This window comes from Grampus griseus (assembly GCF_964374135.1).
Source record: "Grampus griseus genome assembly, chromosome: X".
NCBI lineage: Eukaryota > Metazoa > Chordata > Mammalia > Artiodactyla > Delphinidae > Grampus > Grampus griseus.
This window is the reverse complement of record NC_138999.1, coordinates 90568440-90586396: the sequence shown is the minus strand read 5'-3', so window position 1 is coordinate 90586396 and position 17957 is coordinate 90568440. Positions and strand designations below refer to the sequence as shown.

Below are 17957 nucleotides of genomic sequence, written 5' to 3'. Positions count from 1 at the left end.
GAATAGAAAACATATCTTTTTAGCAAGGGCTGGGGCTTGGAGGAAGGGACTGAATACAAAAGGACATGGAGAAAATTGCAATGATGAAAATGTTCTGTATCTTGTTTGTGGTGTATATATTTGCCAAAACACATCAAGTTGTTCAAGTAAAAAGGATGCATTTTATGTTTGTAGATTATACAGAATAACAGGACTTTAAAAACCCTCAATCTTAAATTCCCAATTGGAGTTTGAGATGTCCTAACTTTGCTTCTAGCTTTCTATGTAACTTTTTCCTTTCTATAGTAGCAGCAAATATCAAGGACTTTAGTCATTAGATGTTTATAACATGTCTGAGATATATGGCATACATTGTTATATCTATTTTATATGTGGGAAAATAGAGGCCCAGGGTCATCCAATTACTCATCCACATTAATGGTGTAATGGTGACCAGAATCCAGGTCCCCAGGCTCAAAGACCAGTGCTTCTTACACATATTAAATACCCATTCCTCAAATAGCAACCCATCTTCTCTATAATTTGCAAATAATAAATAACCATTTTCCCATTTCTAATGTCATACCTAAAAATAAAAACAAGGATAAACGGGTCTTAAATCTTGTGTCACTGATTGTGGTTTTAGGGCATACAAAATTGAAGCCTTCATGGGATTCCTAGCTCATTCCTTCCGGATAAAAGTATCTTTGAAAATTCTAGTTAAATAGATTAAGATTTTCAGGATGGAATGCAATTTTATGGTTACAAAATAAGGTACATACTAATATCAATACATTTTCAAAAGGGATTCAAAAACCCCAAGCATTTTGCCAAACCATTTTTATAGCCAAAATGTGTCGGCCATTTGGGCTGTGGTATTACAAGGTCTTCAATGACCTTCTTTTTCCCTCTTTAAGAAAATTGTCAGGATTTTCTGGGAGACAAGATTGCAGATTAGAAAGACTTGAGCTCACCTCCTCTCATGAAAACACCAAAATCACAACTTATTGCTGTACAACCATTGACAAAAAAAGACTGGAACCTACCAAAAAAGAAACTCTACATCCAAAGACAAATAAGAAACCACAGGACGGTAGGAGGGGAACTTTCATGATATAATCAAATCCTATAACCACCGAGTGGGTGACCCACAAACTGGAAAATAATTATATCACAGATGTTCACCCATAGGAGTGAGAGTTCTGAGCCCCATGTCAGGTTCCCCAGCCTGGGGGTCTGGCATCAGGAGGAGGAGCCCCCAGAGCATTTGGCTTTGAAGACCAGTGGGCTTGTGTACAGGAGATCCACAGGATGGAGGGAAACAGAGACTCCACTCTTCAAGGGCACACACAAGGTTTCACGTGCACTGGGACTGTGGGCAAAACAGTGACTCCATAGAAGCCTGGGCCAGACCTACCTGTGGGTCTTGGAGGCTCTCCTGGGGAGGCAAGGGTTGGCTGTGGCCCACTACAGGGGCAAGGACACTGGTGGCAGAGACCCCAGGCAGTATTCCTCAGAGTGAGCTTCCCTGGTGGTCACCATTTTGGCACCGAGACCTGGCCCCACCCAACAGCCTGAAGGCTCCAGTGCTGGGACACCTCAGGCTAAACAACAAACAGAGTGGAAACACAGACCCACCCATCAACAGACAGGGGGCTTAAAGTTGTCCTGAGCCCACAGCCATCTCTAGACACACCCCTTGACACAGCCCTGCCCATCAGAGGGACAAGACCCAGCGCCACCCACCAGTGGACAGGCACCAGTCCCTCCCACCAGGAAGCCTGCACAAAACCTTGGACCAACCTCACCCACGAGGGGGCATACACCAGAAGCAGGAAGAACTACAATCCTACAGCCTGCAGAACAGAGACCACAAATACAGAAAGTTAGACAAAATGGAATGGCAGAGAAACATGTTCCAGATGCAGGAACAAGATAAAAGCCCAGAAGAACAACTAAGTGAAGTGGAGATAGGCAATCTGCCTGAAAAGGAATTCAGAATAATGATAGTAAAGATGATCCAAGATCTCAGAAAAAGAATGGAGGAACAGACTGAGAAGGTACAAGAAATGTTTAACAAAGAACCAGAAGATTTAAAGAACAAACAGAGATAAACAATACAATAACTGAAATGAAAAATACACTAGAAGGAATCAATAGCAGAATAAATGAGGCAGAAGAAGGAATAAGTGAGCTGGAAGACAGACTGGTGGAAATAATTGTCACAAAACAGAATAAAGAAAAAGGAGTGGAAAGAAATGAGGACAGTCTAAGAGACTTCTGGGACAACTTCAAACACACCAACATTTGCATTATAGGGGTCCCAGAAGGAGAAGAGAGAGAACCTGCCTGAGAAAACATTTGAAGAGATAGTAGCTGAAAACTTCCCTAACATGGGTAAGGAAACACTCAAGTTCAGGAAGCACAGAGAGTCTGATACAGGATAAACCCAAGGAGAAACATGCCAAGACACATTTTAATCAAATTGACAAAACTTAAAGACAAAGAGAAAATATTTAAGGCAACAAGGGAAAAGCAACAAATAACATACAAGGGAATGCCCATAAGGTTAACAGCTGATTTTTCAGCAGAAGCTCAAATGAACGTATTTACAAAGTGGAAACAGACTCACAGACTTCAAAAACAAACTCATGGTTACCAAAAGGGAAAGGTCGGGGGGAGGCATACATTAGGAGTTTGGGATTAACATATACACACTACTATATATAAAATAGATAATCAACAAGGACCTATTGTATAGCACAGGGAACTCTATTCAATATTCTATAATAACCTATATGGGAAAAGAATCTGAAAAAGAATAGATATATGTATCTGTATAACTGAATCACTTTGCTGTACACCTGAAACTAACACAACATTGTAAATCAACTATACTCAAATATAAAATAAAAATTAAATTAAAAAAAAACTCCATACTACCCAACTTAGCATTTAAAAAAAAGAAAGAAAACTGTCAGAATGTTTAGCAAGATAAATAACTGTAAAGCTCTTAACTTTGGAAGCTTATCTCATTGTAATGAGTGACAGCATTTAGAAATGGTCATTCCTAGACTATTATTTAGGAGATGAAATTAACTCCTCACAATCCATCTGCAATTTTCTTAAACATGGTATGAGTCAGATATCTATTTTTTTGCAAGTGAATTGTCAATTATGTGCACATCATTTTTAATAAGCCGTTATCCCCCCTCCAAACCCATTAAAATGATATGTTATTATATACTAAATTCTCGTATATACATACTTTATCTGTTTCTGGATTCTCTATTCTATTTAACTGATCTATTTATGCTTTCTTAAACTTACTATTTTAATTGCTACTGTTTTGCAGTAAGTTCAGTCTCAGTTAGACTAAGTCCCCTCTTATTAATGTTTTCTTCCAAAATTTCATTTGCAAAACTGATATATTCACTCATCCATATGAATGTTATAATGTTTATCATGTTGTCTAATTTCTAAAAATTCATATTTTAGCAAATTGGATTACTTATTTATATAATATTGGGAATAACTGATCTTTTTTTCTATGAGGTCTTCCAATGCAGAAATATGTTCTGTCTCTCCATTAATTTAGACTATATTTTATGTCCTTCAATAAAATTATATTTTTATATAGGTCTCCTCCCATCTTTGTTAAATGTATTCCAAAGTGTTTTACAGTTTTTCATTGTTGTAAATGGGATAATTTCATTTTTTCCTTTACATATCTAACCGATTATTACTGGCAAAAATAAAAATTATTGAATAGTTTGTATATTTTTATTAAGCTAACTTATCAAATTATCTCATTAGTTCTATTTTTTTGTTGTTGTTTAATCTCTTGGGTTTTCTTGGTATACAATTATACAATCTGAAAAATAAGATTATTTTGTCCTCCTTTTCCAATGTTTGTATAGTGTATTTCATTTAAATTTCTTATGGCATCAGCTAGAACCTCCAAAACAATACTGAATAATAGAACTGACAGAGATCATTCCTATCTTGTACGCCATGGATGTAAGGATATAAGTATGTTTTCAAGGATGTTTACTGCAATACTTGGATTATTTTTAAAAAACTAGAAAAAATTGAATATCCATCTGAAAAATGGTTGAATAAAGCAAGGTTATATCTAGCCTATGAACTATGATACAGCTATTAAAAATGAATTAGATATATATAGTCAACATGCACATAGTAGGCACCCAGTATATATATACTAACTGAATGAATGAATTTGCACTGACCTATCCATAATGCACTCAACCATTCCATTATAACCAACGGCAAACATCTGAAATTAAGATAATTGTGGCAAGAAAAAGGAGGATTCAAACTGGAAGACTTGACTTCATTAACATCAGCCTTTTATCAGCAGAGGTAACTAATGACACAGATATGCGTTTTACCCCAAGGAACATATTTGTATTTTCATTCCTAATGTCCTATTAAGGTTAGGGAATTTTTTTGTTTAGAAATGGGATAAAGGGACTCTACACTCTTGTGTCAAGTGTTCTCAGTGAATAATGAGGTTGTTCTTGTGTTCTTAGTTCAATAAAGAAAATAATCTTTATCTCTCATTTCAAAAATGTTTCCAAAAGCATTGACATAATTGTATATTCTGTTCTAATATTTAAGCCCCATACATAGCGTCAGGAGGAAGTGCTGAAAGTGTAGCCCCTCTCCTCACTTCCTTTTGCTAACAGAGTTCAGATAGAGGAGTTACAGCCCCCTTATGCATATCTCTTACATTCCAAGGACAACCAGGATAGGCTTACTCATTCATCTTTATGAACACGCCCCAGTGCCATATGAGCCACCTCTACCTTCCTATTCACCTGTGATTACCTGCAGGCATGGAAGAATAGTCCTCAAAGGCCTGCCATAACAGGATGGTTGGAAAGTAAACAAGTTTAAAGATTACATATATTTGAAAAGAAGTCTGGGAAAAGGATCATGCAACACATACTTTTCACTGTTAAAACACTGGAGATAATACATTGTACATTTCTAACTTTGGATATGCACCGGAATTAACTCCAGACAAATGTGTCCTCCTTTTTTCATTGTTGTAGCCAGAGCAAAATCACTTCATGTTCAGTCTGGTAGGAAATGCACAGACTACAAAGCAAGCAAGGCAGATTATCGAAGTATTGGCGAAAAAGGAAACGTTTTCCTAATATGTCAATTTTTCAAGGATTTACTTAAAACCATGTGTGAAAAGTGGGGTTAACAATGCATTTGGGAGCTTCACAGACTCTTTAACTTTTGGTTTTAATTTTTTATCCTGATCCATTTGTATAGTGTAATGGCTAAGTGGAAGGGCCCAGGAGCCAAACTGCAAGTCACAAACAGCTGTGTGACATTTGTTGAGTCACTTAACTCGTCTGAGTCTCCAGTCATGTCTTTTGTAAAATGGGGATAATAATAATACCTACATAAGACATAAGATTGAGACTGAGAAACTAGAAGTTGAGTTAATCCATCTAAAGCACTTAAAATAGAGTCTGGCATATAGTAAGTACTTAATAAATATTACCTATCATTATGCTTATTATTTATCAATTGTAAAATGTTATACAAATATTAAATGTTATTATCCAGGCAGAGCTGGAAAAGCCCTTTGTTTCACCATCATTGGTCCATTTCTAAGAAAGAGTGAGGGTTAGCTTTTTCCAAGGAATAAACTGCTTTGGTAGACAATGACTATGGTGATGTATAGAGATGTGAAGAAAGGGGAAAAAAGAATTTAGTGAAAAGACAAAAAGATGAGATAGAATGAACACTGTAAGAGAAAGCTGATGACCTGGAGTTTACTCCTAGCTGCTAACCCTTGAGCTAGTCAACCTCCCTTCCTGAAGTATAAAATTGAAATAAAACCTTTTTTACTCATCTTAAAGAAGTGCCTGCAATCGAGGCTGGGTTTAGCTCCAGGCCTATTGCAGGAGAGGTTAGTGATTAAGAAAATGGACTCTGGAACCACACTGCCTTGAATATAAAATGAAGCTTTGTTAGCTGAGTAGCTTTGGACAAGTCTCTACATTCCTGTAAGACTCAAGTTTTTTCCTCTGTTAAATGATGATAATAGCGCCCACCACACAGAGTTGCATTGAGACTTAAGTGAGATAACATAGAGACCAAGCTTAGCACAGCAAATGGCACATAGTAAGTGATTAAGAAATACTAACAAGGCTAGGACTTTCCCTGGTTGTCGAGTGGTTAAGACTCTGTACCTCCACTGCAGGGCGTGCGGGTTTGATCCCTGGTCAGGGAACTAAGATCCCACATGCCATGCAGCGTGGCCAAAAAAAAAAAAAAAATTAAAGAAAAAAGAACTACTAACAAGGCTGATGATGGCATGAAGGGTCCCACTAAGTATGGATATTCTATATTTATGCATAATGAACATCATCTTCCTTTTTATGTGTCAGAATATTAAGAAAAAAAAAAGGAGGATGACACTTCACAAAGAGACTTGAGGTTCTAGTTCAGGACATGATCTTGCTGTCTCTTGTCGAGTTCCCCCAGGCATGAAGATAGAGGAACTTCCAAATGTAAAAGCACCTGACAACTGTAGGAGCTAGGGTTTAGGCTTTCCTGGAAACTGAGGGTCTGTCAGATACTACAGAAACAACCTGTCCTACCTTTTATGTATGTTTGGTTGCAATAATGTGCACAGTACCTGTGCAGAAAACCCCCTTGGTCACCTCTGGCCACCATATATAGTCATATATGGTCACCATGGGCCAACCAGTGTGGCTCAGAGGTGGCAGAGGGTGCTCAGTCCTCTTTTAGAACCACAGTGCCCCAGGCTCGCAGCCAGAATATCATAGTTGAAAGGTTGTATGTTTATTTTTCTGCTTCCTGCCCTAGATGCATGCTCTGCCTTTGTCTGACCTACTCTGGGCCCAGAGAAGCTGAAGACTATTGATTCTACCCCCTGGTTTTGCTTTCTGAATTCTGTTTGAACTCACATGGTGGGAGGGAAGACACTAGCAAGAAACCAGAAGGCGGGAGTTAAGAGGGGTTAGGGTGTCCATTCTATCCACTCCCTCTCTGTTTTCCACAGTTAATATGCTCCTCTAAGGCCACAGCTCTTGACAGGCCTGCTCCGCTCTTGCCAGGTTCCAGAGATACAGCTCCTTCCCCTTGCCACTCTAGACCTAGGAGCGGTAATTTACAGCTTTTTCCCTTTTTGGTTCCCTTAACCCTAACCACACCTCTGTAAACAGTTCCTTCATTCAACTCTCATCTGTACAACCTTTGAGTGTGGTTTATTTCCAGATAAACACGTTATTTCCAGTGTTCACATATCCTGCACTGGGCCCATTTCTCTCCTCTGCACTGACTGCAGTGGTTCTCACAATATAGACCATGATAATCGTTGTTATTTCTTGTAAGCACCATTCCTTGTAAAGATGGGCCTTTGTTCCTAACAGTGAATAATATTTCTAGGTCCCTCAAATAATTTCTTTCATGTGTTATTTCAGTCTTCACTCTTCTTCCCATTTGCTCTCATGAGTTGGGGTAAAGGGATATTTTCCTTATTTTTAGTCATTGGAGAAGCTGGGATTGCTTCTGACACCTGCTGATGGAAGTACATGAAAACCAGTAATATATAGGGATCATAGCTCTGAATTATTTAGCTGTGGATCTGCTGATTCTTCTCAGTGAAATATCTAATACCCAAAACTCAAAATAAAATCTCTCCCTTTTTATCTCCCCAAGCCAGCTATTGACTTAGGGTAAAAAAATGCATTTGACATCATGCTGAGTTACCTTGTACCACACAACATCAGGCTCCTGATCGGACTTTTTAAAGTCATCCATGTCTGGGCAGGATATCTCCTTTCTTTTAGTGACTTCAGATTTTTCCAAATAGCGGATCCTGCTATTGTAGCACAGACCTGATTCATTCTCTGCAACAGTCAAGGACATTGACACCTTCATGCAATATGTCGAGTTTCTGTAGGGATAGAGAAATAGCAAAATGGCTTTATTGGGTGTTTACACCTATGTTTTTACTCTGTATATTTCAAGAATATTGACTTTTCCACTTAGGACCTTGCCTAGAAATCAGAAACAACATGGAAACAACACAGAACATTTTTCTACTTCAACTGACATGAAGATATGGAACAAAATGCTAATGTGGACATCTCTGGCCATGAGATAGCTACATAGAGCAGCTGTACCCATCTTCTGAAATGTAAAACAGTCAGACTGCTTTCCCAGTGGTAAACATTGCTATGTTGACAATCTGATAGCAAAAACTTATGAGAAAGTCTATAACTAGGGCTATAGCCATTTCTGGTTTGCCCTTATGGCCAGTCCCTTAACAGGTATTCCAAGGATTGTTAATTTTTCCATTGGTTTCTAAGCCAACATTTTCTTTTATAGGATACATACCAAAAAACAGATCAACAACTTGTATGGGTATAAGTGAATCACTTTGTTGTACACCTGTAACTAGCACATCATTGTTAATTAACTATACTCCAATATAAAATAAAAATAAAAACAGATCAACATATAGAAGATACCCATTAACTCACATAGCTTTTTAAGGTGTTTACTGAGATATGTCAGGGGTCAAATTTGGGTTCCTACAAAGAACAAATCCTAGCAGAGTGGATTAATTTTATTCATCAAAACTAGAATTATAAAGGAATTTCAGCATTGAATTTTACCATAAAGCTGCTTTAGAAATTGGACATTACTGGGCTAACCCATAATAGAAGGGTATTTATGAAATTGAATTCTGCCTTCATTTCCCTATATATATCCCATGACATTTCCCTACCCTACTCTACCTAGACTCCAGAAGATATCAACCTCACAAAAGAAATCTGGAAAGTATGAGGAAGAGATCAGAAGCAGCCTGGTAAGACTCAAAAGAAGGTCAACTGTAAATCTCTTGGTGAGACATTTCAGAATCATATGTGTTCTAAACATCAAGGGATACCTGCTGTTAAAAAACAAAAGTGCCAGGGATAATTCAAAACCGAGTATTTTTACAACTAAGTAAAAACAATCCTGATAAATGGGATTAACATGCCAACCAATAATTTTAAGATGGCCTCAAATGATTGTTACTATTTGTACTTCTTAGTATTCATTGAAATTTCACAATATGCCAGACACCATACAAAACACAGGAGTGCAGATGGCTGCTGCCCATTGGGTTTACAAACTAAGTTAATCAAAATGACTGCTACTTGGATTTCTAGTGAAGTTAATTACTGGCAAGTACTCCTGACTATGTGATGCCTGTGTCATCTGAAGATACACTTCCATTCTGATATTCAGATGTAACCCCATTATACAATGTAGATTGTGAGCTATTGCTTTTCTCTCTTCCTCAATGTAGGTTCTTAGGGTTTAATATATGGCCACTAGGGATCAAATGTAAGAACATTTAATTCTATTAGATGTTTGACAGCTTCTTTAAGAGCCATGAAGCTAAAGCCACCAGAAATGTTTTTAAGTCTCAGCCAATAAGGTAAAATTTGGTTCAATCAATTTGGCTCTTCTTGACTCCATTTTCAATACTTCAGTGCTAAACATGCCCATGTCTTCTTGCTTTCTTTAACATCCTACATGATGTGGCCTATTGTAACATTCTGTCCTTCACTCATTAGGGTGCAGTCGCAATCGTATTTACTCTGTTTCTTGAATATACTAAGCCTATTTGAGCCATGGTTGTTTATACTTGCTCTTCTCTTTGATTTTCTATCATGTGCTTTTTGTTAAGTGTGAGCAAAGAATTTGTTGCTCTTGTTCATCACTCTATTCCTGGGATCTAAGTTGATAGCAAGGGCTTAGTAAATGTTAGTTGATTAAATGTGTGGGCATCAAAAGGTATGTATTCAAGAGACATGTCCTCCCTGCTCTACTTTTGCATAAACTCATTATGGAACTAACCACCCCATCCCCATTCTACAGAGTCATGTGTGTATGTGGCTGGTCAAATATCACATTTCCTGTTTAAATATGACTCAAGATAATTCTGCAGGTATTCTTGTACCACCAGGGTAAGGATTAGCCAAATTTGGTGCATCAGCATACCAGCAAAGAAAAAACTATAATGACTATATCTGGGAGACAAGGAGGACTAGGGTATGTATAGGGGATGGAACGAAGATAAATGGTCACAGTTTTTAAAAAGTTTTAAACGAAGCAGAAAGAAAATCACCTCTGCTAAGAATGTAAAATATTATGAACAGTTGTTAATGTCACAGACTTTGATCATATCTGTTCCATGGTATCCATCCATACAGGTGAAATCTTCCCATTTTTGTGTTACAAACCCAGGGAGAGAGAGCTGTTGTCCAGCAGTCTCAACAATAGAAGTATTAGACAGAATGTACAGTTCCCTGAAAGGAGCTTACTATCCCAGATCTATTTAGTCCTGAGGATAAAATAGGATAGACTAAGTAAGGGACCAATATAATATTGTGGTTTCATAACAAAGCACTAGCTTTGAACTAAGATCCACTAGGTTCAACTAGCTCTGTGTCCTTGAGCAAGTTATGTAACATCTCTCAGTCTCAGATTCCTCAGCTGAAAAATGAGGATAAATCCTTTATGGTGGCTCCACTGGAGTTTGGAGGAGGAAGCTCTTTTATTATACAAACTTAAGCAAAAACAAGTTTACTGTTTTCAGTTGGAATGGTTATAATATCTGACCTCTCCAGGCTGCTGTAACTATTAAGCAAATATAAAACATGTAACACAGCATCTGACCCATAGTAAATATTTAATAGACTGCCATTAGAATTGTTTTTTTTGTTTTTTTTTTTTGTTTTTACCGCTTGTATTAGTTCCTACATATATTGTTGATAAATTAATAATTATAATTTATATGTGATGTAGTAATTGTGAACAATCATCAGTATAATAAAAACAATACATTGGCAGTGATGGGTTAAGATATGCCACTGGCCTGGGGTGCCACTTGAGAGAAGAGTCTAGAAGAGGTCAGTTAGGCAAAAGGCCTAGTACCAGTGTGCCATGAAGGTCTGAAAGGATCAAAAAGATATACTGACCTAGGCACAAAAAGAAGTTAATCAAGAGAAAGCAACTAAGGCAAGAAGGAACTTCCAGGTACTGTGAATACCAGCTACTAGGCAAAGGCCAGAACTTTGGAGGTCGAATTGTTAGTAAGAGTTCCACTAAGCCTTTTGCAAGTTTCTTAGACAAACACCTTCTATAATAAAGCCCAGACCCCTAGGCAAGGTTTCGTGTTCCCTCTCCAAAATGCCCAAAGTATACACTATGTAGGTCATGCCAGCAGCACTTTCATTAACTTGGGATGAGGATGAGGGCAGGGAACCCACCCTGGAAATGGCTGATAGGTTGAAGGAGGAAATATTCTCTAACCCTTATCCACAAACAATCTTGACCAGGGCTCTGCATGAATTCACTCTTGCTCTGGTCTTTACCATGTAAAAGCCTGCTGACAGATTGCTTGTTACCCCATGAGCAAGCCCTAGTATGAAGTCCTTGATGACGACCAAATTCTCCGGAACTCAAGACAAGGCCTGGTGTGAGTCCTGTTGTTTCCATTGCTGACTTGGGGAAGGTGTGATCAAGGATGCCTGACAGTCTGAGACTCAGATTGATTTTGATTAGTTGTGTAATCCAGCCCTGGCACAGTTCCTGTTAATAATCTTGCATTATATAGATTTTACTTTGAAAAATGCCGCAGGCCAGTTCTATTTAAAATGTTTCCTGCAACTGGGACCTAAAAATGTTACTTTTCTTTCATTAGGTACAATTAGAGCTGTGCAAGTTTGAGGAGGCAGACTGACGAGTGTGCAAGAATGGGAATTGTACTTTTTTCTGTCCTCCCTTCACATCCTGAGGGGGACAAGGAGCACATTCAGGCTCAACATGAGCAAAGGGCCTTCACAGTGATGTTGCAGCAATGCCTTACAATTGTATACATTTGTAATATTTCAAGTATTTCCATATCTCTTGTCTTACTTAATTCTGGCAATAATCCAGGAAAAGGTGCACGGTAAGTATCATCTACATTTTGTATAGGAGTAAAACAGAGACACAGAGAGGATAAATAACTTAGTCAAGATCATATAGCTGGTCAGTGGCTTAGAACCAAGGTTCTGGCTGTTAGCCCCTGGCCACTCTCAGAACTTGGTGCTATCAGCTGAACTAACTCATGGTTATCCACACCAACTTGGGGATGCTCACAGAAAGAAATGCAGATGTGTACAGATAACACTTAAAGAACACTGTTATTAAAATGCACAGCACAGAATTTTCAAATTTGTAAATAAACCTTGCTTTCTATTCCAAAGGTTTAATGTTAGCTACTTTAGGTCATAATTTATACACTTTTTTTGCAGAAATATTTCTAAGGGACAATGTTGATCATCTTGGGTTTCCTAAGGGGAAAAATGAGACCTAGGATTTAAAACATACATGAGAAATACAGATGCCCCTTTCCAATTCCCATTTATAAAACATGCTAATATTATAAAATCTAAAGTTGTATTTCAAAATATGAGTTTAAGTGCATTTGCTGTATCACCAGGGTTAGCCTACTGAAAATAAACTAAATAAATTAGGGAATTCTTTCATATCTAAAAGCAGAAGCCCAGAAAAAATGTGTCAGGATATAGTTGAAACTTTTCTAAATGGTTCCTTCAACTGTCTTATCTTCATTTCAAAATGCTTTCCTTGAAAATCACAGAACTATCTAATGGTTAGTAAACTAAAACCAAGTTTGTTTTCTGATATTTTTGAAATGTGAATTGACCACTATGCATAACTATCAATTAATCAATCTACCATTACTGGATGATATTGTCCTCAAACCAAAAGAACTATGAACTGATATTATACCAATTCAGGGAAGGGAAACAAATGAATAAACAAACAGGATATTAGGCCCTTTGGTGAATTCCATTTCTTGAGAATCATTATAAAATAAGAAGATTTTACTGAAAAACATATTTGTGTGGAAAAGGAGACTTTCAGATGAGTGCAGAAATAAGTACATATAACTGCAAACATGAAATGTTAATACTTTAAAAGACCAAGAGGAGAAAAAATGGGGGAGGATATAAATTACTAATATCAGAAATAAAAGAGGGGACATACAAATCCCATGAATACTAAAAGGATAACATAGGAATATTGTGAACAGCTCTATGCCCACAAATCTGATAACCTAGATGAAATGGACCAATTTTTTGAAAGGCAGAATCTGCCAAAACTCATGCAAGAAGAATCAGACAATATGAATAGACGTATAGCTATTAAAGTAATTGAATAGATAATTAATAACCTTCCAAAACAGAAAGCACCAGGCCCAGATAGATTCACTGGTAAATTCTATCAAATATTTAAGAAAGAAATTATATCAATTCTCTATAATCTCTTTCAGAAGATAGAAGCAGAAGGAATACTTTCTAACTCATTCTATGAGGCCATCATTACCCTAATACCCAAACCAAAGACATTAAAAGAAAACTGCAGACCAATATTTCTCATGAACATAGATGCAAAATACTCAACAAAATGTTAGCAAATCAAATCCAATAATGTATAAAAAGAATTATACACCACAACCAAGTGAGATTTATCCTGGTTCGACATTCAAAAAGCAATTAATGTAATCCATCATATCAACAAGCTAAAGTAGAAAAAATCACATGATCAGATCAGTAGACACAGAAAAAGCATTTGACAAAATCCAAAACGCATTCATAATAAAAACTCTCAGTAAACTAGGACTAGAAGGGAAATTCCTCAACTTGATAAAGAATATCTACAAAAAACCCTACAGCTAACATATTTAGGGTGAGAAACTAGAAGCTTTCCGACAATGACCAGGAATAAGGCAGTATGTCCTCTCTCACTACTCTTTTTCGACGTTATACTGGAAGTCCTAGTTAATGCAGTAGACATGAAAATTCATAGATTACATGATTTTCTATGTAGAAAATCTGAAAGAACTGACAAAAAAATGCCTGGAACTAATAAGCATTTATAGCAAGGTTGCAGGATATAAGGTTAATACACAAAAGTCAATTGCTTTCCTATATGTCAGAAATGAACAAGTTTTAAATTTGAAATTAAAATCACAATACCATTTATATTTTAGAAAACCCTAAATGAAACACATAGATATATATCTAACAAAATATTTACAAGATCTAGATGATGATAACTACAATACTGAGAAGAACAAAGCTGGAGGACTGACACTACCTGACATCAAGGTCTACTATCAAGCTATAGTAATTAAGGCATTGTGATAATGGGAAAATAATAGACAAATAGATCAATGGAATAGAATGTTGAGCCTGGAAATAAATCCACATAAATATAGTCAACTGATCTTTTTTTTTAAACATCTTTATTGGAGTTGCTTTACAATGGTGTGTTAGTTTCTGCTTTACAACAAAATGAATCAGTTATATATATACATATGTTCCCATATCTCTTCCCTCTTGCATCTCCCTCCCTCCCACCCTCCCTATTTTTTTTTAATCTGAGAAATTTTTCCTTTGCCTTCATTTTTAAAAAAATTATTTATTTTATTTTTGGCTGCGTTGGGTCTTCTTTGCTGCATGGGGGCTACACTTTCTCTAGTTGCAGCAAGTGGGGGCTACACTTCCTTGCAGTGCACGGGCTTCTCATTACAGTGGCTTCTCTTGTTGTGGAGCATGGGCTCTAAGCTCATGGGCTTCAGTAGTTGTGACTCGTGGGCTCTAGAGCTCAGGCTCAGTAGTTGTGGCACACGGGCTTAGTTGCTCTGCAGCATGTGGGATCTTCCCGGACCAGGGCTCGAACCCGTGTCCCCTGTATTGGCAGGAGGATTCTTAACCACTGAACCACCAGGGAAGCCCTCAACTGATCTTTGGCGAAGAAGCAAAGGCAATACAATGGAGCAAAGACAGTCTTTGCAACAAATGGTACTGGAACAACTGCACATCCACATGCAAAAAAAAATGAATCTAGACACAGATCCTTATGCCCATCACTAAAAGTAACTCAGCATGGGTCACAGACCTAAACATAAAATGCAAAACTATAAAACTCCTAGAAGACAACAAAGAAGAAAACCTAGATGACATTGGATATGGCAATAATTTTTTTAAATTACAACACCAAAGGCATGATCCATGAAAGAAATAATTGATAAGCTGAACTTCATTAAAATGAAAAACTTCTGCTCTACCAAAAACAGTATCAAAAGAATTAGAAAACAAGCCACAGACTGGGAGAAAATATTTGCCAAAGACACATCTAATAAAGTTATCCCAAATACACAAAGAATTCTTAAAACTTAACAATAAGAAAATAACCTGACATAAAAATGAGCCAAAGACCTTAACAGACACCTCACCAAAGGAGGTACACAGATGGCAAATAAGCATTTGGAAAGATGTACATCATATGTCATCAGGGAAATGCAAATTAAAGCAATGAGATACTATTGCACACCTACCAGAATGGCCAAAATCCAGAACAAGTGACATCACCAAATGCTGGTGAGGATGCAGATCAACAGGAACACTCATTCATTAATGGTAGGAATGCAAAATGGTACAGCCACTTTGCAAGATAGTTTGACAGTTTCTTACAAAACGAAACATACTCTTACCATGTGATTTAGTATTCATGTTCTTTGGTATCCATCCAAAGGAGTAAAGAAATTATGTCCACACAAAAACCTGCACATAGACATTTATAGCAGTTTTGTTCATAATTACCAAAACTTAGAAGCAACCAAGATGTCTTTCAGTTAGGTGAATGGATAAACTGTGGTACATCTAAGACAATGGCATATTATTTAGTGCTAAAAAGAAATGAGCTATCAGGCCAGGAAAGATATGGAGGAACCTTAAATACATGTTACTAAGAAAGAAAAAAAAAAGGCACTCTATAAAGGCTACATACTGCAGGATTCCAACTATGTGACCTTGTAGAAAAGGCAAATCTATGGAGACAATAAAAGATCAGTGGTTGCCAAGATTTGGGGGGAGGTATGAATAGGTAGGGTACTGAGGATTTTTAGGGTAGTGAAAATACTCGTTATGATACTATAACTGTAGATACATGTCACTATACATTTGTCCAATCCCATAGAATGTACAATGCCAAGAGTGAACCACAATGAAAACTATGGACTTCGGGTGATAATGATGTGCCAATGTAGGTTAATCAATTGTAACAAATGTTCCACTCTGATGAGAGATGCTGATAATGGTGTATGCATGTATGTGGGCAGGAGGTATATGGGAAATCTCTGTATCTTCCTCTCAATTTTATCATGAACCTAAAACTTCTCTGAAAAATAAAGTCTTTTTTCAAGAAAAGACCAAGAGGGCCAAAGCTCTGACCAATTTCTTAATATTATCATTTTATGAAGAGCCACAACCTTTTAGATGAATTCAAATGACATTTTTGAGAAACTTCTATGTGCCATGCTGATTGGGTATATTAAAAAAAGCAGATGTAAACTTAACACAATAACAAAAAATATCTGTGCTATAATAAGTTGAGGGAATACAAGATCTTTTGAAAATGTCACTTTTCTACTTTTCAGTCTATAAGCAAATAACCTTATTTATAGTTGTGAAGAGTTCAGGGATTTTTGTGTTTTTTGTTTGTTTTTTAATAAACAATGTTATCTTTCATGGGTGATATCTCTAGTCTATAATAATGTCAATATAATAGGTTTGAATTTATGTACATTCGTTCCATTAGGTAGAAACACAGTTAATAAACAAACAAGGATTCATTGGAGGTGTGAACAGGGAATACTTTATTAACTTCTCCCCTGCTGAAATGAACACTCAGCCTTTGGAATGACATTGATAATCTCCAACCCAGGACTATTCAAACATAATTTCCTAATGGTTCTTGATGCAGTCCAAGAAAAGGTCAACCCAGGGACTTGAACTGAACTGGACTTGAGAATTCTCACTGCTTGGGAATGTGGCCACTACGGTCAGAGAGGCTTCGTTTCAAATCCCTACTCTATCATGCCCTAACCATGGATCTTTAGACAGGTCACTGAGCTTCATTTTTGTATATGTAAAATGTGAATAATAAAAGTTATCCTAATAGAGTTGTTTTGTTACACAAGTGTTAAAAAACATGTAGGGTCTGAGATTTTTACCATACTTCTAATTTTCATGGGTGTTGGTAGAAGACAAGAGACTCTTGGGTCAGAAACAATGGACAGTTAATTATTCACAGCAATAGAAATAGCCAGAATATCAGCATTTGTTTTGCTTCCCCAAACCCAGTTCCCACAAGGCAATACAAAGAGGGCCAGATGACACCAGCACAAGCAGTAGGCTGCATTACAGGACAGGAATCCCAAGCTTAGGAGGCACAACTCTTTAATAATGGGACACAGGCATGCCTGCCTTTTGCTCCAGAGGGAGATACTATCTATATTTTCCAAGGCTGCAAGCAAAACTGTCATTTGCTCTGATGGGAGGCACAATTTCTACCTTTTACGACTGTTCTCTATACATACATCCCTGAAAAGATAATCTGGGACAAGGGACAGTGCCTCTGTGCATAAGCCATGCAGAAATGCAAGAGATCCATAGGGAATTGTCTCTCAACAATGAGTTAATTTAAAGCTCTTAGCACAGTACCTGACATGTGGTAAGTGCTCCATAGAAAGTAACCCCCTCTTACATCATCACCACTGTATAATTAATACATTATCCACTGACTCCCAAACCAAACTGTAAAGTAAATCTAGATGTTTTGTTTTGTTGTTTAAAGAAAGAGTAGCCAATGGACCAGGTTACAATAGAAATTATATATATTCTAAAAACTACTGGCTCAAGATAAAATTTGTTATCAAAATATCATTCACCCTGAATTCAAAAAAACCTATAATTTATCTGGGGGTGGAGTAGTTAAGTCAGATACCTACTCAAGAAAAATATTGCCTGTGTGTGTGTGCGTGTGCGTGT

The 17957-nt window shown here is 37.1% G+C and overlaps 1 protein-coding gene across 1 annotated transcript in view; it reads right to left on the bottom strand.

Moving 5' to 3' along the window:
* The window catches only part of IL1RAPL2 (interleukin 1 receptor accessory protein like 2), a gene marked incomplete at both ends in the record, with an annotated part of 1067560 nt that overhangs the window by 493879 nt on the left and 555724 nt on the right, over positions 1-17957 (bottom strand). The window contains one exon of the mRNA XM_082681729.1: positions 7762-7948. Coding sequence (XP_082537855.1) covers positions 7762-7948 — 187 coding nt within the window. The remainder of the gene's footprint in view (positions 1-7761; positions 7949-17957) is intronic.